We start from the raw sequence: 27360 nt of genomic DNA, 5'->3' as shown, positions 1-27360 counted from the left end.
ACCAGAGCTTGAGGACTGTGAACACTTGGCTGTTTGCTTTTGTTTGTTTGTTTTGTCTTCAGGTACATTTTTGATTCAGATACAAATTTAAAGTACATCTCTAAAATAATCTAAAATCAACAACAAATGCAAAAACATACATGACAAACAAACAACACAATACAAATAAATGTTATTATTAATAAAGTAGGTTTTCTTTGTTAATACAAATATAGATACATATACAGTCATATTCTTGCTACACGACAGTTAAAACAGTATGCAAGAATATTTTACAAAAACAAGTAATTGTCTATTTTCGAAACTAAATCAGCCATGTGTCAAAATTCCAGCACAGTTTTATGATACCGATATAACAGTGTACACCAGAATATTATATAGTATGATTACGTTATTATACTTGAGTTTTCTGTATTAATATGTATACACACACATTAATATGTATAATAATAAATATATTATGCTTTTTTGTACTGTTTACTTTTTCTTTACTTTGTGGCATTTCTTTATTTAGTGAAGTAAAAGATCTGAGTATTTCTATTATTGTTAATTCTTAACAAAGAGAAATGGGCCTGTATATAAAAGTTCGGTCAGTTTTATTTTGAAAATCAGAAAGGTGCGGATGTGGTACCGGAAGTGATTGTGCTTACCGAGGCTGACATGCTAACTCTTTCCGTTACGGACCACGTGCGTTACCATGAGGTACAGTCGGAGTGAACCAGCAGAGCCTGTATGTTTGGATAAACCTGTTGAAGCGGACTTTGTGTGAACTTTCGGGATGTTTCGCCGCAGACTCATCTCCTGTTAGCCAAGAATGCTAAAGGAAGTTAGCGCAGCTTGCTAGCAGGAAGTAGACGGAGACGGAGCTCGGCCTCACAGTGCTAGTCGGAGTAGCTTCGATAGAGACCAAACTGTATTTTTCACGGAGCCAAAGTGTCCAAATGTCCAGACAGACCTGTCTGAAGAGACTCTGCGCTGTTCGCTTTATTTGAACATGTTTAGCATCTGAATTATCTCCCGGCGTCCTACGGAGCTAATGGAGTTAGCTTAGCTTGCTAGCAGGAAGTAGACGGACGCGAACGTGATGTAACTTAGCAACACAGCGCGCATCAGAGTGAGCAGACAGTTTTTAACGGAGTGAGTCTGGAGGAAAAGCTGCTGTGAAGCTGTGAAAATGTTTAAAATCCAGAACGAGGAGGAACTTTGTGGACAACGCAAACTACTGGACGCTGTTTTCCAGCCTGAAGTCCGGCTGCACAGAGCAGGTTTGTGCACTTTACTTGTTGTTTCACTTTAAACTGCTGGGAAACCAGCTGCGGGGGAAGAAGTGTTCACATCCTTTACTGCAGTAAAAGTACTGACAGCACTCTGTGAAAATACTCCACTGCAAGTAAAAGTCCTGCAGTCAAACCTCACTGCAGTAAAAGTATTAAGTATTATCAAATGTAGTGAAGTAAAAAGTACAATCTTTGTCTCTGATCCTGGTGGTGCCGCAGCAGTTGGTCCGGCACCACCAGGATCAGAGACAAAGATTGTACTTTGAACAGTTTGCGGCTGCGGTGGTTGTGGTCTTTGATGATCCTGTTGGCCTACTTCCTGCACCGCTGGGCAGGGTCCAAAGGTTACTTTCTGCCAATGGCCTGTAAACTGAAACAAATTACCAGCCAAATATTTTTCAAGCAGCTATAAAACTGCACAGTTTGATACGATACAGGGTTTCCTTTGTAATGACAGGTTTGCTGGGGGGGTTTACCAGGTTATCAACTATTTTGATAATTGTCTTTCAAGATGGCGCCACAGATGGCTGCCTCAGTGTTTTGGTGCGTTGTTTTGATTGTAAATTCAGGGCTCAGACTCAAAACTACAAACCTAAGCCCCCCTGCTTTTGAGACACAATGGGACAGTCCTGACACCATCCCCCGTGACTCCAGCCTCTGCGGGGGCCTGGGCCTCTTCACAACTGCCCACCCCAGAGGGCAGAACGTGAGGCCGGGGAAACATGTCTCTGATTCCTGGACCATCAGCACCGGTTCCCTCCAAAGTTGCGTTCTTTCCTTTTCTGCTCCTCTCCCTGTAGACCAGTCCGTCAAGTGAAGTTTGTGGATGATACCATTGCAGTGTTTTCCACAGGATTTTGTGAGACTATGGTGGGTGGACCTCTGACTGACCTCTAGGGGGGGTCCAGGGGCATGCTCCCTCTTATAAATGTTTTGTACATTACTTAAATGCATCAATCTGGTGCGCGTTGAGAGCAAAATCAAGAGGCCAGATCTATGACTGATCTTCAGTCGTAAACACAGTCAGGGTTTTGCCTGGTTTCTTGAGGGCTTAGGTGCTGTGATTGCGGTGGGGAGGGGGTCGTGTGGTTTGGTGGTCCTCCCCCAAGTAAATTTGATGTTATTTATTTGTTATTTGAAAACATTTTACATGATTTTAGACTATTATCATTACAATATTGGATGGGCACCATCATCACCCAGGATCTCAAGTGGGAGCTGGGGAACATCAGCGCCCTCACCAAGAGGACGTACTTCCTGCGGCAGCTGAAGAAATTCAACCTGCCAATGACAATGAAGGTGCACTTCTACACCGCCATCATCGAGTCCATCCTCACCACCTCCATCACCATCTGGTACGCTGCTGCCACTGCCAATGGCGGACTGCAGCGTATCATTCGCTCCGCAGAGAAGGTGATTCGTTACAAACTACCTTCCCTCCGGGACCTGTAGGACCAGAACCTCACGCCACAAAAAGATTCTTTCCATCGGCAGCTGGTCTCATCAACAAGGCCCAAGACCCCCCACTGACACTGATTTTCATACCCCCCTAACCCCCTTAGTACAGTATACTCATACTTTTGTACATTCCCATTATTATTCTTATTTTTTTCTTAGATTCTTAAAATATTTTAATATTCTTTAATATATTTGTCAGTTTTATATTTATGATTCTTGACCCGCAGTACTTGCTTTATCTTTATATTTCTACTGTGTTTCTAAGGTTCAAAATGAACTTTTTGGCTCATCTGCCAATGGCAGGTAAACTGAGAAGGTTTACCAGCCAAAAATATTTTTCAGCCCTGTTCTCAAGCATCCGTAGGACACCGGGAGATAATTCAGATGACGCGGCCACCTCTCAGTGTAGCAGCAACAGCCGAGAGCTGGTAGTCAGAGCTAACCAGCCATGACCAGCAGCTGTCAGACTCTACGTATCCCCGCTGGAGAAACAGCGAGTCCGCTGGAGCTTTGACCGTCACTAGAAGCACATTCATGGCCCTTTTGGAAAAGTTGTGTGCTGCCTGTTGTAGCTGAGCTAACGTTAGCGGCTCAGAGAGGCTCTCCGTTGAGTATGTGTGTCTGTGGGAGAGTGTCAGCACGTAGTCGTAGCCCTGCTGTTTATCGTGTTAATGTTACAGGCTACAGTTAGCTGGTGTTATATTAAATATAGCCTACCTCAGAGTCACAATTAGAGAATTAAGCTTCTTTGATTTGATTCGCTGACATCACGATAGGTACGGTAATGAGGGTCACATTAGTCTCAGCCGGTACAAATAAAGAACACAGCGGTGTAAACCTGGCCATAAGCTGTGATTCCAAATTATTTAAATGATTCATTTTTACGGCAAACTCTGAATTTACCCGCATTTGGCGCATAGCCGGTGTTAATTTTGGACCCTGTTAGCGCGAGTGGTCTAAGCAACAGATCTTCTTATCTACACAGCTGTCGCTATGGGTCTACTGCCGTAGACAGCAAAATGAACTAATGCTAGAGACAAAAGAGGTCCTTTCATTTCTAGGTTTGCAAGCGACTCCAAGCGTGACATGTGTATGGCCAGTATGTAACCTGACACCCACATCAGGGCCCTCTATGGAAAATTCCTTCACAGAAGGTTTCCAGATAGCTCCCAGATCTCGCTAAGCTGGTCAGCACAGTATCGCAATGTGTACCCACAAATGTGATCTGGACCAGGGACCTTCCTGATGTTTTCACGTTTTAAAAGATCTCTAACACATTCATGACTGATTAAAATATCACAGTCAAAAGAGAGAGAGACTATTTTCAGAAAAGTCATGTGGGAATAAAAGTCCTTTTGAACGTATTTGGGAGATCATTTAGTCCCTCAATTTTAGGAGGCTTCCTGTCACTGTTTCTGAGTAATTGAGGACAGATTTAATTCCCCTCCAAGCTGCCCGCAGATCACCGCTACTGTACTGATGTTCCACCTTATCCGTCTACATTCTTGTAGCTTTTCTTTCTATTATGCACATTTCCATCTTTTGACTCTGGAATTTCAGTAGAGCAGCTTTGCATAGTTAAAAAAAAAAAAAATCCTTACTTATCTTACTTTTGGACCCTGCTGCTGGGTGTAGAGGTACTCCATGGATGCCACCTCCGTCCTGGTGATGTGCTGAACAGTTTTTACCACCTTCCGACATGAACATAATGTATAAACAGGTAACATGAGCATGGAGTCGCAGCTGCCTTGATCGCAGTCATTTTATGGCGTTTCTGCTCTGATGAAATGCAAAGCGCGTGATGTGCTTGTAGTTTGTTTTAGTTTGAATTACTTCCAGATATGTTTTACAAAATGTTCATTATTTCTCCACACGTTTAAGAAAGTAGTGGTGTCAGTGGTTTAAATGTTAACAGGAAACGACAGTTTTCTAAAACGTGTGTTTGTATTTCATTATTCTCCACAGACGTCCAGATGCTGTTGGTAAGGAAAGAAGAGGATCCCCCTGAGCAGCAGGACTGGAGCCCCAGTCTGGACCAGGAGGACCCACCAGAGCCCCCACATATTAAAGAGGAACAGGAGGAACTCTGGATCAGCCAGGAGGGAGAGCAGCTTCGAGGGCTGGAGGAGGCCGATATCACCAAGTTCACATTCACTCCTGTCCCTGTGAAGAGTGAAGAAGAAGATGAAGAGAAACCTCAGTCCTCACAGCTTCATCAAAGACTCACTGAACAGATGAAAACAGAAGCTGATGGAGAGGACTGTGGAGGACCAGAACCAGCCAGGAACTCAGATCCAGCTACTGATGACAAGACGTCAGACTCGTCTGAACCTGAGACTGATGACAGTTGTGACTGGGAGGAGACCAGAGAACCTCAGTCAGGTTTAAACCCTCTGCAAACTAACAATGGATGTAACACTGGTGAGAAATCATTTAGCTGCTCTGAGCGCGGTAAACAATTCAGCCAAAAGGAACATCTTACAGACCACACGGGGGAGAAAGGATACAGCTGCAGTGTTTGTGGCAGAGGATTCACTCGGCTTTATCGGCTTAAAAACCATCAGTGTGTTGGTCATCAGTCCTCACAACATCATCAAAGCCAAACTGAAGAGAACAGAGATGCAGAGCATTTGAAAAAAGAATCTGATGGAGAGGACTGTGGAGGACCAGAACCAGCCAGGAACTCAGATCCAGGTAGACATTTACAACCAGCTACTTATGATGAGACATCCGACTCCTCTGAACCTGAGACTGATGACAGTTGTGATTGGGGGGAGACCAGGGAACCTCAGTCAGGTTTAAACCGTCTGAAAAACAATGAAGTACCTGTAAGTGATCAGGAATGTAATACTGGAAAAACATCAAGTAGCTCCTCTGAATGTGCTACAAGCTTTGGCCACGAGGAACATCTGCAGGAACAAGATGGAAAACAAACAGGAGAGAAACCATTTAGTTGTTCAGTTTGTGGTAAAAGATACTCCTGGAAGACCTCCTTAATAACTCATATGAGACTTCATTCAGAAGGAAAACGTTTCAGCTGTTCGGTTTGTGAAAAATTGTTTCAACGGAGAGGAGATTTTGTGAGGCACATGAGAGTCCACACTGGAGAGAAACCCTTCAGTTGTTCTCTCTGTGGTAGAAGATTCACCCACAGTTCACATTTGACCACACATTTAAGAGTTCATACAGGAGAAAAACCTTTCACATGCTCAATTTGTAAAGCATGTTTCAGTTTCAGAAGCAATTTGTCCACACACATGAGAATGCATACTGGGGAGAAACCATTTAGTTGTTCAGTTTGTGGTAAAAGATACCCCGGGAAGAACTCCTTAAATACTCATATGAGACTTCATTCAGAAGGAAAACGTTTCAGCTGCTCAGTTTGTAAAAAAACATTTCCATGGAGAGCAGAAGCTGTGGTGCACATGAGAATCCACACAGGGGAGAAACCCTTCAGTTGTTCTGTCTGTGGTAAAAGATTCGCACAAAGCTCAAATTTGACCTCACATTTACGAGTTCATACAGGAGAAAAACCTTTCACATGCTCAATTTGTAAAGCAAGTTTCAGTCTCAGAAGCAATTTGTCCAAACACATGAGAATCCACACTGGGGAGAAACCGTTTAGGTGTTCAGTTTGTGATAAAAGTTTCAAACTGCTTCATACATTAAAAAACCATAAGTGTGCTGGTGAGAGCAGCGAAAGTAAATGAATGAATCCTTCTAGCAGGATTGAAGTACTGGGGGCAAGACTTGGCTCAACACTGATCAGTTCAAAACTGTGATACAGACTCCAAAATAAGTCGTGCTTCATCTTTTCAGCAAACCCCGGGATTCCACCGGCCACGGCTATATAAAGTTGTCTGCCAGCTGGTTTTGTTCTGTACTCTAAGCGGCTTCATACCCCACCAGGAGCGTTTCACAAGCAGAGCGGTTTGCCTGCCTGATGTTGTTGACTTGTTCATTTGACTATTTTTTCCTTTATTTTTGTGCTTCTACCGTGGGTAAGTAGGCTATATAGTTAAATGGTTTCTATTTGTGTCTGATTTAGGTATTTTTTGTTGATATTTGACCGGGACTCTGCACAGGGTGTTTTTATTTTGAAAATTGACCAAATTCTCTATGCCGTTTCTGTGTCTGACTTCCTGCCCGGTTCATCTGCTCTGTGGAGCTTCACGTGGTTTCTGTCAAAAATAGACTCGCCGCTTATTCACCGCGGAGCACTGCGGCTCATCTTGTGGGATTACAAGCATTGTCTAGAATGGCTGCGATCTGCTGCATCACAGCTGTAACGCGACACACCCGTGCCCGGTGGAATTACTGGGTTAGATGAAGCCACGTGATCATTTTAATTCTCTTTTTATTTGTGTCTACGTTATTTGGTCGTTTTCTGGGAATTGTGCTTTTTGGTATTCCATGTATTCATTGATTTAAAAGTGATTCACTTGTCTAAAAGTATTCCATGTCGCCTATACAGCGCTATGGTCAACATGTGTTGTTTTAAAATGTGATTTATAAATTAAATGACTAGACTTACCAACCAACTTCAGGAGCAGCTCATTGAGATAAGGAGCTGACAAGTCTGGGATCTGGATCTGGAGATGTGGGTTGACATCCCTGTTGGAAAAGAAACCCATCTGTTAGTGAAGTGGAACTGATGTGGTCGTTCGTGACTCCTGTGAGACGATCAGCAGTAACTAAAGACTGGTGTTACACAGTCATTGATCTGAATGAGATAATAGCATCACATGCTAGCTCCTACACTAGATAACAGACAATGTATCAAGTATCCTATCAGTAATAAGTAGGAATAATAAAAAAATATGAAATATCTGTGTGTGTGTGTGTGTGTGTGTGTGTGTGTTACATAAGTCACATTACATGTACATTTCATAATGTGAATTTTTCCAACATTTTGAATCACTTAATCACAAATTTACATCTTAGTAAACCTTCAACTGGGTGGGGATTTTTCTAACAAAACCCCCTGCTTACAGGTCTCTTGGGGGCTGTGTACCCCTCCGCCCCCCTCCTCAGCCACTACTGTGGGAAGTGTCTCAGACACTGAGTGACCCACAGGATGGTGTGTGTGAAAGAGGAGGACGACATCTGATTACACACACAAACCTCTTTTTGGATATTCCCGTCTCCATTAATTCAATTTTATTTATATGGCGCCAATTTATAGCAGAAGTTATCGCATTGCACTTTTCCTATAGAGCAGGTCTAGACCGTACTCTTTTTATAATATTATTTACAGAAACCCAACAAATCCCACCATGAGCAAGCACTTGTGGCAAGGGAAAAACTTCCTTTTAAGAGGCAGAAACCTTGAGCAGAACCGGTCCACAACCACAGATCCAGACTCTGCAGCTCTGGAGGCAGAAATACCTGCTGAAAGCGAGAGGAACGAGAAAGCACAAAACTACGGGAGAGAGAAGATGTCAAGTTAGTAACACAAATCATAATCAGAATATCAATGAATACAGATGCAAATAGTGAATAAATAATATAAAGGCATTCTGCCAGTAGAAGTGATTCCTGTGCCTCTGAGCAGGACACAGCATAAATACAGAAAGAGAGAGAAACCTTTATTAGTATTAGCACGTGTGTGCAGACTCCATCAAAAGTGTCTACAGCTGCTAAAACCGACTGACAGCTGATCCAGCTGCGATCAGCTGCCGTCGTCATCAGAAACGGACGTCGCTTCACGTGACGCTTCAGAGGAAATGACGTTTCATTTCTCAAAAATATTTCCTCGTTTCTTCTCTCCTCCAGATGGTTTACGCAAATGATGGAAAAGTGAGAGAGTAAGAGACTTGGGATGTCCCGTGTATGTATAGATAAACTTGTTCACCGCAGACTCATCTCCTGTTAGCCAAGAATGCTAAAGGAAGTTAGCGCAGCTTGCTAGCAGGAAGTAGACGGAGACGGAGCTCGGCCTCACAGTGCTAGTCGGAGTAGCTTCGATAGAGACCAAACTGTATTTTTCACGGAGCCAAAGTGTCCAAATGTCCAGACAGACCTGTCTGAAGAGACTCTGCGCTGTTCGCTTTATTTGAACATGTTTAGCATCTGAATTATCTCCCGGCGTCCTACGGAGCTAATGGAGTTAGCTTAGCTTGCTAGCAGGAAGTAGACGGACGCGAACGTGATGTAACTTAGCAACACAGCGCGCATCAGAGTGAGCAGACAGTTTTTAACGGAGTGAGTCTGGAGGAAAAGCTGCTGTAAAAATGTCTAAAGTCCAAACGCTGAGAGCTTTTGTCAGCCAGAGACTAAATGCGGCTGCTGAAGAGATATTTGAGCTGTTTGAAAGAACGATAGCAGAGTACGAAGAGGAACTTTGTGGACAACGCAAACTACTGGACGCTGTTTTCCAGCCTGAAGTCCGGCTGCACAGAGCAGGTTTGTGCACTTTACTTGTTGTTTCACTTTAAACTGCTGGGAAACCAGCTGCTGCAGATGTTTAAGGTTGAGCTCATTTTAACTGCTTTATATCCTGTTGGGTGGTTTCATCTGCAGCAATGCATCATGGTCTATAAGGTCATCATATGTTTGTAGCGTCGCTGTCCTGTGAGAACCACGTATCTCTAAAAAGTCGACGCGCCTTTGTAAATGGTAAGTTAGCTGTCAAGGTGCTCCTCCAGCAAAGTGACGGCTGATATTGTACTCTTTGAAAAGCGCAACAGTTTCTTGACATATTAGGCATACAGCCTTTGATCGGACTTCAGTGAAAAAATATTTTGTTGTCCGCTCCGTATTAAACACTCGGTGCTCACCACTTTTCTTTGATAAGCTCAGTTTTGCAAAAGGGCTCATAAGAGAAGGAGAGTCAATGTAGCTGAAGTGCGTCATCTTTTGGGGAAACGTGGGCATTACAGGGGAAAAGTAAATTGAACAAGGTTTACCCGTACCGATTTTAATATAATTTGGTCACGTTCGGCAGGCCGGATTAATAAGCCCAACGGGCCGTAGTTTGCCCATGTGTTGTATAAGGTAATAGTGCATGAACTGTCAAGTCAAGTGTAGCTTATTAAGGTTATAATGAGAAGGAGGATATTGCACAGCAGTAATAGAGGTATGAGTATTATCAATATCAATAAATAGGGAATTTTAAACTAAAATATTGCACAGGAGTATTACACAGAATATTGCACAATTATGTCAAGTATTGCAGAGATGTTAATGATCAATGTCAAGTTTAGTGACTTCAGGTCATACAGACTGACACTTAGAGGGAGGAGTTAAAGAGTCTGATGGCCACAGGCAGGAATGACTTGTGGCGCTCTGTGGTGCTTTTTGGGGGGATGAGTCTTCTGCTGAAGGTACTCCTTTGCTTGACCAGCACGTCATGGAGCAGGTGGGAGACACTGTCCAAGATGGCATGTAGTTTGGCCAGCATCCTCCTCTCTGACACCATCAGCAGAGAGTCCAGCTCCAACCCCACAATGCCGCCGGCCTAACGGATCAGTTTGTTGAGTCTGTTGGCGTCCGACTCCCCCCGGAGGGAGTCATTAGTGTGAAGAGGGCCGTTAGCCTGTTAGCCATCTTCCCAGGAAGATGGAGGAAGGGGGAGCAGTGGACACAGAGGAGCTTGAGGGCCGACAGCAACTGAGTTAGAGGGGGGATAAGCAGGAGCTGGTGTGTCGAATCTGTTAAAGAACAGATTAAGTTCGTTGGCCCTGTCCAAGCTGCCTTCAACTCCTCTGCTGCCAGTCGGTCTGAAGCCAGTGATGGTCTTCATGCCGCTCCAGACCTCTCTCATGTTGTTCTGCTGGAGTTTCCACTCCAGCTTCCTCCTGTACTTCTCCTTGGCCTCCCTGATCTTCACATTCAGGTCGGCCTGGATTGCCCTCACCACCTCCCTATTACCACCAGTAAAGGCCCTCCTCTTGGCATTCAGGATTTCTTTGATGTCCTTTGTTACCCACGGTTTGTTATTCGGATAAAAATGGACCATCTTAGTTGGGACATTGCAGTCCACACAGAAGTTAATGTAACCAGTGATGCACTCAGTGAGCCCGTCAATGAGGTGAGCCCGTCCTCTCCATGAGGCTCACAGAGTGCATCCCAGTTTGTCACCTCAAAGCATTCCTGCAGTGTCTCATAGGCCTCCTCTGGCCATCTTCTCACTGTCCTTGTGGTCGCAGGCTGCCTTTTAACCAGAGGCACATAACAGGGTTTGAGGTGAACCAGGTTGTCACCTCTCCTCTCTAGTAGGACAATTCACATACTGGATGAAATTAGTCAGTGTTGTTGAAACAATATTATGGCATTTCTGCTCTAACGCAACGCAAAGTGTATGATATGCTTGTAGTCTCTTTCAGTTTGAATGACTTCCAAATACGTTGTCAGTGGTTAACAGGAAATGACTAATGACTATTTCATTATTCTCCACAGACGTCCAGCTGCTGTTGATGAGAAAAGAAGAGGATCCCCCTCAGCAGCAGGAGTGGAGCCCCAGTCTGGACCAGGAGGACCCACCAGAACCCCCACACATTAAAGAGGAACAGGAGGAACTCTGGACCAGTCAGGAGGGAGAGCAGCTTCGAGGGCTGGAGGAGGCCGATACCAACAAGTTCACATTCGCTCCTGTCTCTGTGAAGAGTGAAGAGAAACCTCAGTCCTCGCAGCTTCATCAAACACTAAGTGAACAGATGAAAACAGAAGCTAATGGAGAGGACTGTGGAGGACCAGAATCAGCCAGGAACTTAGATCCAGATAGTCGTTTACAACCAGATACTCATAACAAGACTTCAGACTCCTCTGAACCTGAGACTGATGACAGTTGTGATTGGGAGGAGACCAGAGAACCTCAGTCAGGTTTAAACCCTCTGCAAAATAAAAGTGGATGTAACACTGGTGAGAAATCATTTAGCTGCTCTGAGTGTGGTAGACGATTCAGCCAAAACTCAAGTCTGAAGAGACACAAGAGAACTCACACAGGAGAGAAACCATTTAGTTGTTCTGTCTGTGGTAAAAGGTTTGCACAAAGCTCACATTTGACCACACACTTAAGAGTTCATACAGGAGAAAAACCTTTCAGCTGCTCAGTTTGTAAAGGAAGTTTCAGTCTCAGAAGCAATTTGTCCACACACATGAGAATCCACACAGGAGAGAAACCATTTAGTTGTTCAGTTTGTGGTAAAAGATACCCCGGGAAGAATTCCTTAAATACTCATATGAGACTTCATTCAGAAGGAAAACGTTTCAGCTGCTCAGTTTGTAAAAAAACATTTCCATGGAGAGGAGATGTTGTGGTGCACATGAGAATCCACACAGGGGAGAAACCCTTCAGTTGTTCTGTCTGTGGTAAAAGATTTGCACAATGCTCAAATTTGACCTCACATTTACGAGTTATACATACAGGAGAAAAACCTTTCACATGCTCAGTTTGTAAAGCAAGTTTCAGTCTCAGAAGCAATTTGTCCAAACACATGAGAATCCACACTGGGGAGAAACCGTTTAGGTGTTCAGTTTGTGATAAAAGTTTCAAACTGCTTCATACATTAAAAAACCATAAGTGTGCTGGTGAGAGCAGCGAAAGTAAATGAATGAATCCTTCTAGCAGGATTGAAGTACTGGGGGCAAGACTTGGCTCAACACTGATCAGTTCAAAACTGTGATACAGACTCCAAAATAAGTCGTGCTTCATCTTTTCAGCAAACCCCGGGATTCCACCGGCCACGGCTATATAAAGTTGTCTGCCAGCTGGTTTTGTTCTGTACTCTAAGCGGCTTCATACCCCACCAGGAGCGTTTCACAAGCAGAGCGGTTTGCCTGCCTGATGTTGTTGACTTGTTCATTTGACTATTTTTTCCTTTATTTTTGTGCTTCTACCGTGGGTAAGTAGGCTATGTAGTTAAATGGTTTCTATTTGTGTCTGTTTTAGGTATTTTTTGTTGATATTTGACCGGGACTCTGCACAGGATGTTTTTATTTTGAAAATTGACCAAATTCTCTATGCCGTTTCTGTGTCTGACTTCCTGCCCGGTTCATCTGCTCTGTGGAGCTTCACGTGGTTTCTGTCAAAAATAGACTCGCCGCTTACTCACCGCAAAGAGAGCTGCGGCTCGTCTTGTGGGATTACAAGCATTGTCTAGAATGGCTGCGATCTGCTGCATCGCAGCCGTAACGCGACACACCCGTGCCCGGTGGAATTACTGGGTTAGATGAAGCCACGTGATCATTTTAATTCTCTTTTTATTTGTGTCTACGTTATTTGGCCGTTTTCTGGGAATTGTGCTTTTTGGTATTCCATGTATTCATTGATTTAAAAGTGATTCACTTGTCTAAAAGTATTCCATGTCGCCTATACAGCGCTATGGTCAACATGTGTTGTTTTAAAATGTGATTTATAAATTAAATAACTAGACTTACCAACCAACTTCAGGAGCAGCTCATTGAGATAAGGAGCTGACAAGTCTGGGATCTGGATCTGGAGATGTGGGTTGACATCCCTGTTGGAAAAGAAACCCATCTGTTAGTGAAGTGGAACTGATGTGGTCGTTCGTGACTCCTGTGAGACGATCAGCAGTAACTAAAGACTGGTGTTACACAGTCATTGATCTGAATGAGATAATAGCATCACATGCTAGCTCCTACACTAGATAACAGACAATGTATCAAGTATCCTATCAGTAATAAGTAGGAATAATAAAAAAATATGAAATATCTGTGTGTGTGTGTGTGTGTGTGTGTGTTACATAAGTCACATTACATGTACATTTCATAATGTGAATTTTTCCAACATTTTTAATCACTTAATCACAAATTTACATCTTAGTAAACCTTCAGCTGGGTGGGGATTTTTCTAACAAAACCCCCTGCTTACAGGTCTCTTGGGGGCTGTGTACCCCTCCGCCCCCCTCCTCAGCCACTACTGTGGGAAGTGTGTGTTTGTGCTTCAGGTGTCGGGGTTTAATGGGTCGTACAACCCAGAGGAAAGTAAAATTCCAAACAATATTTCTTCATTGTCCAGCTTAATTGTCCTAGTCGTAACTGAGCTCAGTTTAACATCAATATGAGATTTTGACCATTTTCTCATACTTCTTAAATACAGCTCCTAAGAAATAGCCTTCCTCAGCCTGATCCTAATTTAAGATCTTAAAATGCTCTTTTTTTCTCTCACTGCAGGTCGGAACAACAAAGGGACCACAAACAACTTTCTGCATTTAATATAAAGATTTTTATTTTCATGATCTGTTTTTCCCCATTAACTTTTATTATGGATACAATTAAAACAAGACGGTGTAGTCCCTCATTCTTCCAGGAGTGTTCCATCATAGAAAAGGTTTCAGTCGTAGTCATCTGGACACTGCTTTCAGAATCAAGACGTTTCGGCTCCCATCCTGAAGTCATTCTCAATTGTGAAAAATGGTCTGAGAACTCAGAAATTTAAGCTACTCTGTGTTGCTTAAGCCCTGCCCTCAGGTAGGAGTCTTCCTGAGTGTCTGTTGTTTACCCTGCCTAGATTCACCTGAAACTGACCTTCATTTGTTTTCATGATGGCCCAGTAATCAGTAATCAGGCCTATTGTTTTCTGGCTGCACCTCCCTCATCACTGTTAAGTACCTGATTAGCATAAGATTGGCTTGACCATGGTGTTAATACACTGTGGTAAACGGTTGGTAAGTTGAATCTCAGACCACCATTTCTGTTTAAAGAGGGGTTTTCTTTTTTTCACAAAAATGGCTTCTTTGACTTCTCTTTCAAACCAACTCTTCTCTCTACTTAGAATCTTCACCTCCCTGTCTTCAAATGTGTGGTTTGTAGCTTTTAGAGGCAAATGCACAGCGCTCTGCAATCTGACACACTAACTCTGGATTTGGGAGCCGAAACGTCTGAAAACAGTGTCCAGATGACTACGACTGAAACCTTTTCTATGATACAATTAAAGTCATCCAGAGTACGAGAGTCTGTCTGTCAACCAGAAACACTTCTTACATCATTTATTGTCATCTCCATTCAGTCACGTGAGGCTGATAATTCCTGAGCGTCGGTTTTGATATGAGTTATATCATTTCAGTTTTCCCTGAAACATTTAGCCCAATAAATAGTTTCCAGTGTTCAAAAGAAAACGTGATCATATTCTAGGGTATTCAAAAATGAATACATTTTATATATATATATAGCGCCAATTCTTAACAAAAGTTATCGCATTGCACTTTTCCTATAGAGCAGGTCTAGACCGTACTCTTTATAATATTATTTACAGAAACCCAACAAATCCCAAAACTTCCTTTTAAGAGGCAGAAACCTCGAGCAGAACCAGACAGGTGGGCCACAACCACAGATCCAGACTCTGCAGCTCTGGAGGTAGAAATACCTGCTGAAAGCGACAGAAGGAGAGAGGAGAGAAACGAGAAAGCACAAAACTACGGGAGAGAGAAGATGTTGAGTTAGTAACAATTCAAAATTCACAATCAGAATATCAATGAATACAGATGCAAATAGTGAATAAATAATATAAAGGCATTCTGCCAGTAGAAGTGATTCCTGTGCCTCTGAGCAGGACACAGCATAAATACAGAACAGAGAGAAACCTTTATTAGTATTAGCACGTGTGTGCAGACTCCACCAACTGGCTTTCAGCCTAACGACCCTCTTCACACTAATGACTCCTCCCCCACCCCCTAAAAAACTGGACATTGATCATTACATCTCTGCAATAATTGAAATAATTGTGCAATAGTCTCTGTTTAATACTCCTGTGCAATATACTCATCAGTTTAAAATTACCCTATTATTTCCTATTTATTGATATTTATTCATACTTCTATTACTGCTGTGCAATATCCACCGTCTCATAATCATCTTAATAAGCTACACTTAACTTGACAGTACTCATTATTGCACTATTACTTATAATATTACATTGTATTATTATTATACCGTACATACTTATCAACCTGTAAATCCACTTTTGTACTTACACTTATTTTAGCTTTTATACTTATATCCATTTTGTACTTAATTTATCTTACCTGTATTATAGTGTATTATATTTTGATTTGCTTTGTACTTATTCCTTCTCTTCCTGTGTGCACTGACGTGACAGTGAGCAGCTGTAACGAAAGAGTTTCCCCTCGGGGATCAATAAAGTGTATCTGATTCGAAAACCTGGTACATGTACTGATCTTTCTTCAGCAAAGGTATCTGGATATTTTAATAACAGTAAAGCTGCTTTAGGCCACTGTGATTCAGAGGTTATTCTGTTTCTGATCTGCTCTGTTTTTTTGAAACACTCGCTCGGTCCTTGCTGTAGTTGTGAGCACTGTTGTTTACTTTGTAAAGTAACTCTTAACTGTTGAGTAAAGTGCTGTATAAATGTACTATTACAATCGGTCTCTCCCTGATTTCAGTAAACTAAGTAATTATACTTACAGTTATTTGTATTCATGTACATTAATATGTATCTGACATTATGCTTTTGTATTGTTGAAAAAAAAACAAGTCCAGTTCAGAAGTTTTAGTGGTGTGAGTTTATTGAACTTACCGACACAGAGCTGATCTGAGCTGGGGACCCACAGCAAATGAAATGTATGTAACCAGTATTTCTATATTTACTTAAATAAAGGATCTGAGAATTTCTACCGTTGTTAATTCTTAACAAAAAAAAAAGGGCTAGTAAATAAAACTTTGGTCGCTTTTATTTTGAAAATCAGCAAAGAATATGTACCGGAAGCGATTGTACTTACCGAGGCTAACATGCTAACTCTTTCCGTTACGTACCACGTGCGTTACCATAAGATCCAGTCGGAGTGAACCAGCAGTGCTAGTCGGAGTAGCTTCGATAGAGACCAAACTGTATTCTTCACGGAATCTGCTGCTGTGAAGCTGTAAAAATGTCTAAAGTCCAAACGCTGAGAGCTTTTGTCAGCCAGAGACTAAGTGCGGCTGCTGAAGAGATATTTGAGCTGTTTGAAAGAACGATAGCAGAGTACGAGGAGGAACTTTGTGGACAACGCAAACTACTGGACGCTGTTTTCCAGCCTGAAGTCCGGCTGCACAGAGCAGGTCTGTGCACTTTACTTGTTGTTTCACTTTAAACTGCTGGGAAACCAGCTGCGGGGGAAGAAGTGTTCACATCCTTTACTGCAGTAAAAGTACTGACACCACTCTGTGAAAATACTCCACTGCAGTAAAAGTCCTGCAGTCAAACCTCACTGCAGTAAAAGTCTGTGAGTATTATCAGCAACATGAACTTAAAGTGTGACACTGAAAGTTGTCCCTGTGCAGTAAAACGCTTCCTGTCAGTGTTTTATTATTCCTGCTGCATTAATGTGTGTGTTGCATTTTACTGCTGCAGATGTTTCAGGTTGAGCTCATTTTAACTGCTTTATATACTGTGGGGTGGTTTCATCTGCAGCAATGCATCATGGTCTATAAGGTCATCATATGTTTGTAGCATTTCAGTTTAAGAGAGCTGAACTTCTCCTTTAAGACGGAGTCAGACTGAAGATCGATCAGTTCCAATTGCACTTCTTGTGGTGCGGTTTCAGGGTCTTGTGATAGTTGCAGTGACTTTTCAATGTTTTCAAAGTCAGAGAAGCGATGGCTGAATTCTCCGTGCAGGTCATCCAGTAATTTGCTGTATTTCTTTGCGTTTCGCGTTGCCTCTTTCTGCGTGCCAAGTGTGGCGAAATGAGTGAAAGATGTGTTTGCAATTTGTCTGGAGAATAAAGTTAGCTTAGATTTGAAGGCTGTAACTTGTTTGTACATGTCGTGCACAAACTGATCTTTCCCCTGTAGTTTCACATTCAGCTCATTCAAGTGTGAAAATATGTCCACAGCAAATGCAAAATCACAAAACCAGTTCTTGTTGCTTAGCTCAGGAAATTCGTCAGATTTCCCCACCGACTCCAAAAATGCGCCAATCTCCTCTTTCAGGTCCCACACTCGTTGAAGCACTTTGCCCAAACTCAACCAGCGGAAACGAGAGTGGTACAGCAACTCCTGATGATCCGCATCAGTTTCCTCTAGGAACTTGACGATGCTGAAGTCCCCGTGCACGTATAAAGTTGACAAGTTTTATGACTGGAGTCGTGACATGATTAAGCTGCAATATAGACTTGCAAAGCGATTCCTGATGGATGATGCAGTGAAGGAAAATAACATCCTGCTCAGGGTTTTCCTCTTTCACTTTATCCTGGATTCTTTTCAGCAGCCCAACGTTTTTTCCAGTTAAATTTGGTGATCCATCCGTCGTGACATTGGCAAGTTTACTCCAAGGTAACTAATGTCTCTCGATGGCAGCAGGCACCGTGTTATATAAATCCTCTCCCCGAGTTGTTCCCTTCAGGGACTCCATGCTCAAAAACTCTTCCGTTATCTCAAAACTATCATTAATCCCTCGGATGAAAATTAGGAGCTGAGCAGTGTCTTTTAAGTCGTTGCTTTCATCCAGTGCTAGTGAATATAACTTGAAGGACTCAGCTTTTTGTTTATTTGGCTGGCTATATCTTCGTCAATCAGTTCCACACGGCGAGTCACAGTTCTGCGTGACAAACTGATTTTTTCAAACTTGCCTTGCCTCTTCGGACACAAGACACCTGCCGTCTCTACCATGCATTCTTTTAAAAACTCGCCTTCGGAGAAAGGCTTGCTAGCTTTTGCTAATTTGAATGCCAGCAAAAAACTTGCCTTGGTACTTGACTCTTGAATCGCAGTTTGCTGTTGAAAAAAATGTTGCTGAGTCTGTAAATTAGCTGCCAACCTCTGAGCCGTAGCCGCCCGTTCCTGCGTTGACTGCTTGCTAGCGTAGTTGGCGTGCTTCGTAGCAAAGTGACGGCTGATATTGTACTCTTTGAAAAGCACAACAGTTTCTTGACATTTTAGGCATACAGCCTTTGATCGGACTTCAGTGAAAAAATATTTTGTTGTCCGCTCTGTATTAAACACTCGGTGTTCACCACTTTTCTTTGATAAGCTCAGTTTTGCAAAAGGGCTCATAAGAGAAGAAGAGAGTCATTGTAGCTGAAGTGCGCCATCTTTTGGGGAAACGTGGGCATTACAGGGGAAAAGTAAATTGAACAAGGTTTACCCGTACCGGTTTTAATATAATTTGGTCACGTTCGGAAGGCCGGATTAATAAGCCCAACGTGCCGTGTGTGGCCCGCGGGCCGTAGTTTGCCCATGTCTGGTATAAGGTAATAGTGCATGAACTGTCAAGTCAAGTGTAGCTTATTAAGGTTATAATGAGACAGAGGATATTGCACAGCAGTAATAGAGGTATGAGTATTATCAATATCAATAAATAGGGAATTTTAAACTAAAATATTGCACAGGAGTATTACACAGAATATTGCACAATTATGTCAAGTATTGCAGAGATGTTAATGATCAATGCCCAGTTTAATGACTTAGGGTCATACAGACTGACACTTAGAGGGAGGAGTTAAAGAGTTTGATGGCCACAGGCAGGAATGACTGCCTGTGGCACTCTGTGGTGCTTTTTGGGGGGATGAGTCTTCCGCTGAAGGTGTTCCTTTGTTTGACCAGCACGTCATGGAGCGGGTGGGAGACACTGTCCAAGATGGCATGTAGTTTGGCCAGCATCCTCCTCTCTGACACCACCGCCAGAGAGTCCAGCTCCACCCCCACAATGTCACTGGCCTTACGGATCAGTTTGTTGAGTCTGTTAGCGTCCGCTACCCTCAGCCTGCTGCCCCAGCATGCAACAGCATACAGGATAGCACTGGCCATCACAGACTCATAAAACATCTTCAGCCATTGTCCGGCAGATGTTGAAGGACCTCAGCCTCCTCAGGAAATAGAGGCGGCTCTGGCCCTTCCTGTACAAAGCTTGAGTGTTCTAAGCCCAGCCCAGTTTATTGTCCATGTGTACTCCCAGGTACTTGTAATCCTCCACACTGACCCCCTGGATTGAAACCGGGGTCACTGGTGCCTTGGCCCTTCGTAGATCCACAACCAGCTCCTTAGACTTTGTCGCATTGAGCTGCAGATGGTTCTGCTCACACCATGAGACAAAGTTCCCCACCACAGCCCTCTACTCAGACTCATCACCACCGCTGATACATCCCACCACAGCAGAGTCATCAGAAAACTTCTGAAGGTGGCAGGACTCTGTGTGGTGGCTGAAGTCTGTGGTGTAGATGGTGTAGATGGTGAAGAGGAAGGGAGAGAGGACAGTCCCCTGAGGGGGCCCCAGTGTTGCTGACCACGCTGTGCGACACACAGTGCTGCAGACGCACATGCTGTGATCTGCCAGTCAGGTAGTCCACAATCCAGGACACGAGGGGGGCATCCACCTGCATCGCTGCCAGCTTCTCACCCAGCAGGGCAGGCCGGATGGTGTTGAAAGCACTGGAGAAGTCAAAAAACATGATCCTCACCGTGCTTGCCGGCTTGTCCAGGTGGGTGTGGATGCGGTTCAGCAGGAAGATGATGGCATCCTCAACTCCCAGCCAGGGCTGGTAGGCGAACGGAAGGAGGTCTGGGAGGGGTCTGACCATGGGCCGCAGCTGTTCCACTAGCACTAGTCTCTCCAGGGTCTTCATTATGTGGGAGGTTAGTGCCACCGGTCTGTAGTCCTTGGAGCCACTGGGACGTGGCGTCTTCGGCACAGGAACGAGGCAAGATGTCTTCCACAGAACAGGGACCCTTTGAAGATTCAGGCTCAGGTTTGAGACATGTTGAAGGACTCCACATAGGATGGGGGCACAGGCTTTTAGCACCCCGGGGCAAACTCCATCGTGGCCTGCAACCTTGTTTGAGTGGAGTTTCATCAGCTGTCCTCTCACCTGGTCAGCAGTCAGGCACACAGCAGAGGTTACAGGCGGGGAAGGGGGGGGGGTCATTAGTGTGAAGAGGGCCGTTAGCCTGTTAGCCATCTTCCCAGGAAGATGGAGGAAGGGGGAGCAGTGGACACAGAGGAGCTTGAGGGCCGACAGCAACTGAGTTAGAGGGGGGATAAGCAGGAGCTGGTGTGTCGAATCTGTTAAAGAACAGATTAAGTTCGTTGGCCCTGTCCAAGTTGCCTTAAACTCCTCTGCTGCCAGTCGGTCTGAAGCCAGTGATGCTCTTCATGCCGCTCCAGACCTCTCTCATGTTGTTCTGCTGGAGTTTCCACTCAAGCTTCCTCCTGTACTTCTCCTTGGCCTCCCTGATCTTCACATTCAGGTCGGCCTGGATTGCCCTCACCTCCTCCCTATTACCATCAGTAAAGGCCCTCCTCTTGGCATTCAGGATGTCCTTGATGTCCTTTGTTACCCACGGTTTGTTATTCAGATAACAATGGACCATCTTAGTTGGGACATTGCAGTCCACACAGAAGTTAATGTAGCCAGTGATGCACTCAGTGAGCCCGTCAATGTCCACTCCATGAGGCTCACAGAGTACATCCCAGTTTGTCACCTCAAAACATTCCTGCAGTGTCTCATAGGCCTCCTCTGGCCATCTCCTCACTGTCCTTGTGGTCGCAGGCTGCCTTTCAACCAGAGGCACATAGCAGGGTTGGAGGTAAACCAGGTTGTCACCTCTCCTCTCTAGTAGGACAATTCACATACTGGATGAAATTAGTCAGTGTTGTTGAAACAATTTTATGGCATTTCTGCTCTGACGAAACGCAAAGTGTATGATATGCTCATAGTCTCTTTTAGTTTGAATGACTTCCAAATACGTTGTCAGTGGTTAACAGGAAATGACTAATGACTATTTCATTATTCTCCACAGACGTCCAGCTGCTGTTGGTGAGAAAAGAAGAGGATCCCCCTGAGCAGCAGAACTGGAGCCCCAGTCTGGACCAGGAGGACCCACCAGAGCCCCCACACATTAAAGAGGAACAGGAGGAACTCTGGATCAGTCAGGAGGGAGAGCAGCTTCGAGGGCTGGAGGAGGCTGATATCACCAAGTTCACATTCGCTCCTCTCTCTGTGAAGAGTGAAGAGAAACCTCAGTCCTCGCAGCTTCATCAAACACTAAGTGAACAGATGAAAACAGAAGCTACTCGAGAGGACTGTGGAGGACCAGAACCAGCCAGGAACTCAGATCCAGATAGTCGTTTACAACCAGATACTCATAACAAGACTTCAGACTCCTCTAAACCTGAGACTGATGACAGTTGTGATTGGGAGGAGACCAGAGAACCTCAGTCAGGTTTAAACCCTCTGCAAAATAAAAGTCGATGTAACAATGGGGAGAAATCATTTAGCTGCTCTGAGTGTGGTAGACGATTCAGCCAAAACTCAAGTCTGAATAGACACAAGAGAACTCACACAGGAGAGAAACCATTTAGTTGTTCTGTCTGTGGTAAAGGGTTTGCACAAAGCTCACGTTTGACCACACACTTAAGAGTTCATACAGGAGAAAAACCTTTCAGCTGTTCAGTTTGTAAAGGAAGTTTCAGTCGCAGAAGCAGTTTGTCCAAACACATGAGAATCCACACAGGAGAGAAACCATTTAGTTGTTCAGTTTGTGGTAAAAGATACCCCGGGAAGAACTCCTTAAATACTCATATGAGACTTCATTCAGAAGGAAAACGTTTCAGCTGCTCAGTTTGTAAAAAAACATTTCCATGGAGAGGAGACGTTGTGATGCACATGAGAATCCACACAGGAGAGAAACCCTTCTGTTGTTCTGTCTGTGGTAAAAGATTTGCACAATGCTCAACTTTGACCACACATTTACGAGTTATACATACAGGAGAAAAACTTTCACATGCTCAGTTTGTAAAGCAAGTTTCAGTCTCAGAAGCAATTTGTCCAAACACATGAGAATCCACACTGGGGAGAAACCGTTTAGGTGTTCAGTTTGTGATAAAAGTTTCAAACTGCTTCATACATTAAAAAACCACAAGTGTGCTGGTGAGAGCAGTGAAAGTAAATGAATGAATCCTTCTAGCAGGATTGAAGTACTGGGGGCAAGACTTGGCTCAACACTGATCAGTTCAAAACTGTGATACAGACTCAAATAAGTGGTGCTTCATCTTTTCAGCTAACCCCGGGATTCCACCGGCCATGGCTATATAAAGTTGTCTGCCAGCTGGTTTTGTTCTGTACTCTAAGCGGCTTCATACCCCACCAGGAGCGTTTCACAAGCAGAGCGGTTTGCCTGCCTGATGTTGTTGACTTGTTCATTTGACTATTTTTTACTTTATTTTTGTGCTTCTACCGTGGGTAAGTAGGCTATGTAGTTAAATGGTTTCTATTTGTGTCTGTTTTAGGTATTTTTTGTTGATATTTGACCGGGACTCTGCACAGGGTGTTTTTATTTTGAAAATTGACCAAATTCTCTATGCCGTTTCTGTGTCTGACTTACTGCCCGGCTCATCTGCTCTGTGGAGCTTCACGTGGTTTCCGTCAAAAATAGACTCGCCGCTTATTCACCGCGGAGCACTGCGGCTCATCTGGTGGGATTACAAGCATTGTCTAGAATGGCTGCGATCTGTTGCATCGCAGCCGTAACGCGACACACCCGTGCCCGGTGGAATTACTGGGTTAGATGAAGCCACGTGATCATTTTAATTCTCTTTTTATTTGTGTCTACGTTATTTGGTCGTTTTCTGGGAATTGTGCTTTTTGGTATTCCATGTATTCATTGATTTAAAAGTGATTCACTTGTCTAAAAGTATTCCATGTCGCCTATACAGCGCTATGGTCAACATGTGTTGTTTTAAAATGTGATTTATAAATTAAATGACTAGACTTACCAACCAATTTCAGGAGCAGCTCATTGAGATAAGGAGCTGACAGGTCTGGGATCTGGATCTGGAGATGTGGGTTGACATCCCTGTTGGAAAAGAAACCCATCTGTTAGTGAAGTGGAACTGATGTGGTCGTTCGTAACTCCTGTGAGACGATCAGCAGTAACTAAAGACTGGTGTTACACAGTCATTGATCTGAATGAGATAATAGCATCACATGCTAGCTCCTACACTAGATAACAGACAATGTATCAAGTATCCTATCAGTAATAAGTAGGAATAATAAAAAATATGAAATATCTGTGTGTGTGTGTGTGTGTGTGTGTGTGTTACATAAGTCACATTACATGTACATTTTTAATCACAAATTTACATTTTAGTAAACCTTCAGCTGGGTGGGGATTTTTCTAACAAAACCCCCTGCTTACAGGTCTCTTGGGGGCTGTGTATTCCTCCGCCCCCCTCCTCAGCCACTCCTGTGGGAAATGTTTGCTTCAGGTGTCGGGGTTTAATGGGTCGTACAACCCAGAGGAAAGTAAAATTCCAAATATTTCTTCATTGTCCAGCTTAATTGTCCTAGTCGTAACTGAGCTCAGTTTAACATCAGTATGAGATTTTGATTTTCTCATACTTCTTAAATGCAGCTCCTGAGAAATAGCCTTCCGCAGCCTGATCCTAATTTAAGATCTTAAAATGCTCTTTTTTCTCTCACTGCAGGTCGGAACAACAAAGGGACCACAAACAACTTTCTGCATTTATTAGAAAGATTTTTATTTTCATGATCTGTTTTTCCCCATTAACTTTTATTATGGATACAATTAAAACAAGATGGTGTAGTCCCTCATTCTTCCAGGAGTGTTCCATCATAGAAAAGGTTTCAGTCGTAGTCATCTGGACACTGCTTTCAGAATCAAGACGTTTCGGCTCCCATCCGGACGTCATTCTCAATTGTGAAAATGGTCTGAGAACTCAGACATTTAAGCTACTCTGTGTTGCTTAAGCCCCGCCCTCAGGTAGGAGGGCAGAGGTGTCTGTTGTTTACCCTGCCTAGATTCACCTGAAACTACCTGGCCATCATGGAAACAAATGAAGGTCAATCAGGCCTATTGTTTTCTGGCTGCACCTCCCTCATCACTGTCAAGTACCTGATTAGCATAAGATTGGCTTGACCATGGTGTTAATATACTGTGGTAAACGGTTGGTAAGTTGAATCTCAGACCACCATTTCTGTTTAAAGAGGGGTTTTCTTTTTTTCACAAAAATGGCTTCTTTGACTCCTCTTTCAAACCAACTCTTCTCTCTACTTAGAATCTTCACCTCCCTGTCTTCAAATGTGTGATTTGTAGCTTTTAGAGGCAAATGCACAGCGCTCTGCAATCTGACACGCTAACTCTGGATTTGGGAGCCGAAACGTCTGAAAACAGTGTGACTACGACTGAAACCTTTTATACGATACAATTAGTCATCCAGAGTACGAGAGTCTTTCTGTCAGCCAGAAACACTTCTTACATCATTTATTGTCATCTCCATTCAGTCATGTGAGGCTGATAATTCCTGAGCGTTGGTTTTGATATGAGTTATATCATTTCAGTTTTCCCTGAAACATTTAGCCCAATAAATAGTTTCCAGTGTTCAAAAGACAACGTGATCATATTCTAGGGTATTCAAAAATGAATACATTTTATATATATAGCGCCAATTCATAACAGAAGTTATCGCATTGCACTTTTCCTATAGAGCAGGTCTAGACCGTACTCTTTATAATATTATTTACAGAAACCCAACAAATCCCAAAACTTCCTTTTAAGAGGCAGAAACCTCGAGCAGAACCAGACAGGTGGGCCACAACCACAGATCCAGACTCTGCAGCTCTGGAGGTAGAAATACCTGCTGAAAGCGACAGAAGGAGAGAGGAGAGAAACGAGAAAGCACAAAACTACGGGAGAGAGAAGATGTTGAAATCATTTAGCTGCTCTGAGTGCGGTAAACAATTCAGCCATAACTCAAATCTGAAGAGACACACGAGAATCCACACAGGAGAGAAACCATTTAGTTGTTCTGTCTGTGGTAAAGGATTTGCACAAAGCTAACATTTGACCACACACTTAAGAGTTCATACAGAAGAAAAACTTTTAAGCTGCTCAGTTTGTACAATAAGTTTCAGTAACAGAAGGAATGTGTACCAACACATGATAATCCACACAGGGGAGAAACCCTTCAGTTGTTCTGTCTGTGGTAAAAGATTCACACGAAGCTCAATTTTGACCTCACACTTTAGAGTTCATACAAATGAAAAACCTTTCAGCTGCTCAGTTTGTAAAACAGGTTTCAGTGACAGAGGGAATTTGTCCAAGCACATGACACTACACACAGGGGAGAATCAATACAGCTGCAGGGTTTGTGACAGAAAATTCACTCGGCTTTATCAGGTCAAAAACCACCAGTGTGTTGGTCGTCAGTCCTCACAGCTGCATCAAAGACAAACTGAACAGATGAAAACAGAAGCTGAGGGAGAGGACTGTGGAGGACCAGAACCAGCCAGGAACTCAAATCCAGATAGACATTTACAACCAGCTACTCATGACAAGACGTCAGACTCCTCTGGACCTGAGACTGATGACAGTTGTGATTGCGAGGAGACCAGGAAACCTCAGTCAGGTTCAAACCCTCTGCAAAACAATGAAGTACCTGTAAGTGATCAGGAATGTAATACTGGAAAAACATCAAGTACCTCCTCTGAATGTGCTACAAGCTTTGGCAACAAGGGACATCTGCAGGAACACAATGGAAACCAAACAGGAGAGAAACCATTTAGTTGCTCAGTTTGTGGTAAAAGATACCTTGGGAAGAATTCCTTAAGGACTCATATGAGACTTCATTCAGAAGGAAAACGTTTCAACTGCTCAGTTTGTAAAAAGCCTTTTCCATGGAAAGTAGATGTTGTGATGCACATGAGAATCCACACAGGGGAGAAACCCTTTAGTTGTTCTGTCTGTGGTAAAGGATTTGCACAAAGCTCACATTTGACCTCACACTTCAGAGTTCATACTGGAGAAAAACCTTTCAGCTGTTCAGTTTGTAAAACAAGTTTCAGTGACAGAAGGAATTTGTCCAGACACATGATAATCCACACAGGAGAGAAACCATTTAGTTGCTCAGTTTGTGGTAAAGGATTTGCACAAAAGACACATCTGAGACAACACATGAGAATCCACACAGGGGAGAAACCATTTAGTTGCAGCGTTTGTGATAAAAGATTCAGTCGGCTCGCTAAAATGAAAACCCACAAGTGTGCTGGTGAGAGCAGTGGAAGTAAATAAAGCTGCAGAGATGCTTGTTGAGCCGATTACTTCCTGCAGGATTGAAGTACTGACGGCAAGACTTGGCTCAACACTAATCAGTTCAAAACTGTGATACAGACTCCAAAATAAGTCGTGCTTATTTAAATTCTGTTTTTTGTGTGTGTGTCATCATTATTTTGTCATTTTCTGGGAACTGTGCTTTTTGGTATTACATGTGTTTGTTGTTTTAAAAGTAATTTATGTCCTCAAACAAACCTGACAACCTAGCAGATAGGCAGGAGGTACCATAGTAGTCTTAGTAACTCGAGCCACATGACAGTACTTGTAAACAGTGAAATAGCACCATGCCAATAGGAACAGGATTTCATTGGACCGTGGCCTAGGCTCCTAAGCAGTGCCCAGATTGACACTTGTGTTAGATTTTGGAGTCAGTCAGATCATTTTAACAATTAAAATTGTCCAAAAAGTGTTTTATGTCACATATACAGCACTATGTCATGAATTATAAATGAAATGACTTGACTTACCTCCCAGTAACACAGTTTATTTCTAATTTAATAGAGTCTCCTGGTCTTGAATTGATCTCTCTATGCTTGGGAGGTTGTGCTACGGTCACACCTGCCGTTACTAAGCAACCAGTCCAAATCACAGTCAGTCT

At 43.3% G+C, this 27360-nt stretch overlaps 6 protein-coding genes across 11 annotated transcripts in view; 5 read left to right on the top strand and 1 right to left on the bottom strand.

Annotated features, from left to right (window-relative positions):
* LOC122871885 (NACHT, LRR and PYD domains-containing protein 12-like) overlaps positions 1-27360 on the bottom strand; it is a 232788-nt gene that overhangs the window by 113696 nt on the left and 91732 nt on the right.
* LOC122871920 (gastrula zinc finger protein XlCGF57.1-like) overlaps positions 1-27360 on the top strand; it is a 133924-nt gene that overhangs the window by 83847 nt on the left and 22717 nt on the right. The window lies entirely within an intron of this gene.
* Positions 673-7565, top strand: LOC122871927 (gastrula zinc finger protein XlCGF57.1-like). Of its 2 annotated transcripts, XM_044187547.1 has the most exons (4): positions 683-762; positions 892-907; positions 1172-1265; positions 4701-7565. In XM_044187547.1, exons 1-4 carry the CDS (start codon positions 698-700, stop codon positions 6443-6445), a joined length of 1920 nt encoding a protein of 639 aa, XP_044043482.1. In that variant the 5' UTR covers positions 683-697; the 3' UTR covers positions 6446-7565. The 2 variants fall into 2 exon arrangements, with proteins under 2 accessions (XP_044043483.1, XP_044043482.1); XM_044187548.1 differs by having other exon boundaries at positions 673-1265.
* Positions 8626-27360, top strand: part of LOC122871906 (zinc finger protein 271-like) — a 42718-nt gene continuing 23983 nt past the window's right edge. The window contains exons 1-2 of one of the 4 annotated variants that reach the window (XM_044187490.1): positions 16476-16754; positions 21432-23701. In XM_044187490.1, the coding sequence (XP_044043425.1) occupies positions 16583-16754; positions 21432-22471 (1212 nt within the window). In that variant the 5' untranslated portion in view covers positions 16476-16582 and the 3' untranslated portion in view covers positions 22472-23701. Of the gene's footprint in view, positions 8952-16471; positions 16755-21431; positions 23702-27360 lie in introns of those variants that run through there. The other 3 variants (XM_044187485.1, XM_044187484.1, XM_044187491.1) reach the window with 3 other exon arrangements.
* On the top strand, positions 8971-13411 carry LOC122871961 (gastrula zinc finger protein XlCGF17.1-like). Its single transcript, XM_044187605.1, has 2 exons — positions 8971-9140; positions 11136-13411. Exon 2 carries the CDS (start codon positions 11153-11155, stop codon positions 12287-12289), a length of 1137 nt encoding a protein of 378 aa, XP_044043540.1. The 5' UTR covers positions 8971-9140; positions 11136-11152; the 3' UTR covers positions 12290-13411.
* LOC122871962 (gastrula zinc finger protein XlCGF8.2DB-like) lies at positions 25503-27110 on the top strand. The gene has a single exon (XM_044187606.1). It carries the CDS (start codon positions 25590-25592, stop codon positions 26718-26720), a length of 1131 nt encoding a protein of 376 aa, XP_044043541.1. The 5' UTR covers positions 25503-25589; the 3' UTR covers positions 26721-27110.

Source organism: Siniperca chuatsi, linkage group LG24 (genome assembly GCF_020085105.1).
Source record: "Siniperca chuatsi isolate FFG_IHB_CAS linkage group LG24, ASM2008510v1, whole genome shotgun sequence".
Classification (NCBI taxonomy): domain Eukaryota; kingdom Metazoa; phylum Chordata; class Actinopteri; order Centrarchiformes; family Sinipercidae; genus Siniperca; species Siniperca chuatsi.
Note: the sequence above shows the minus strand (reverse complement) of the source record. Positions and strands in the feature narration are given on the sequence as shown.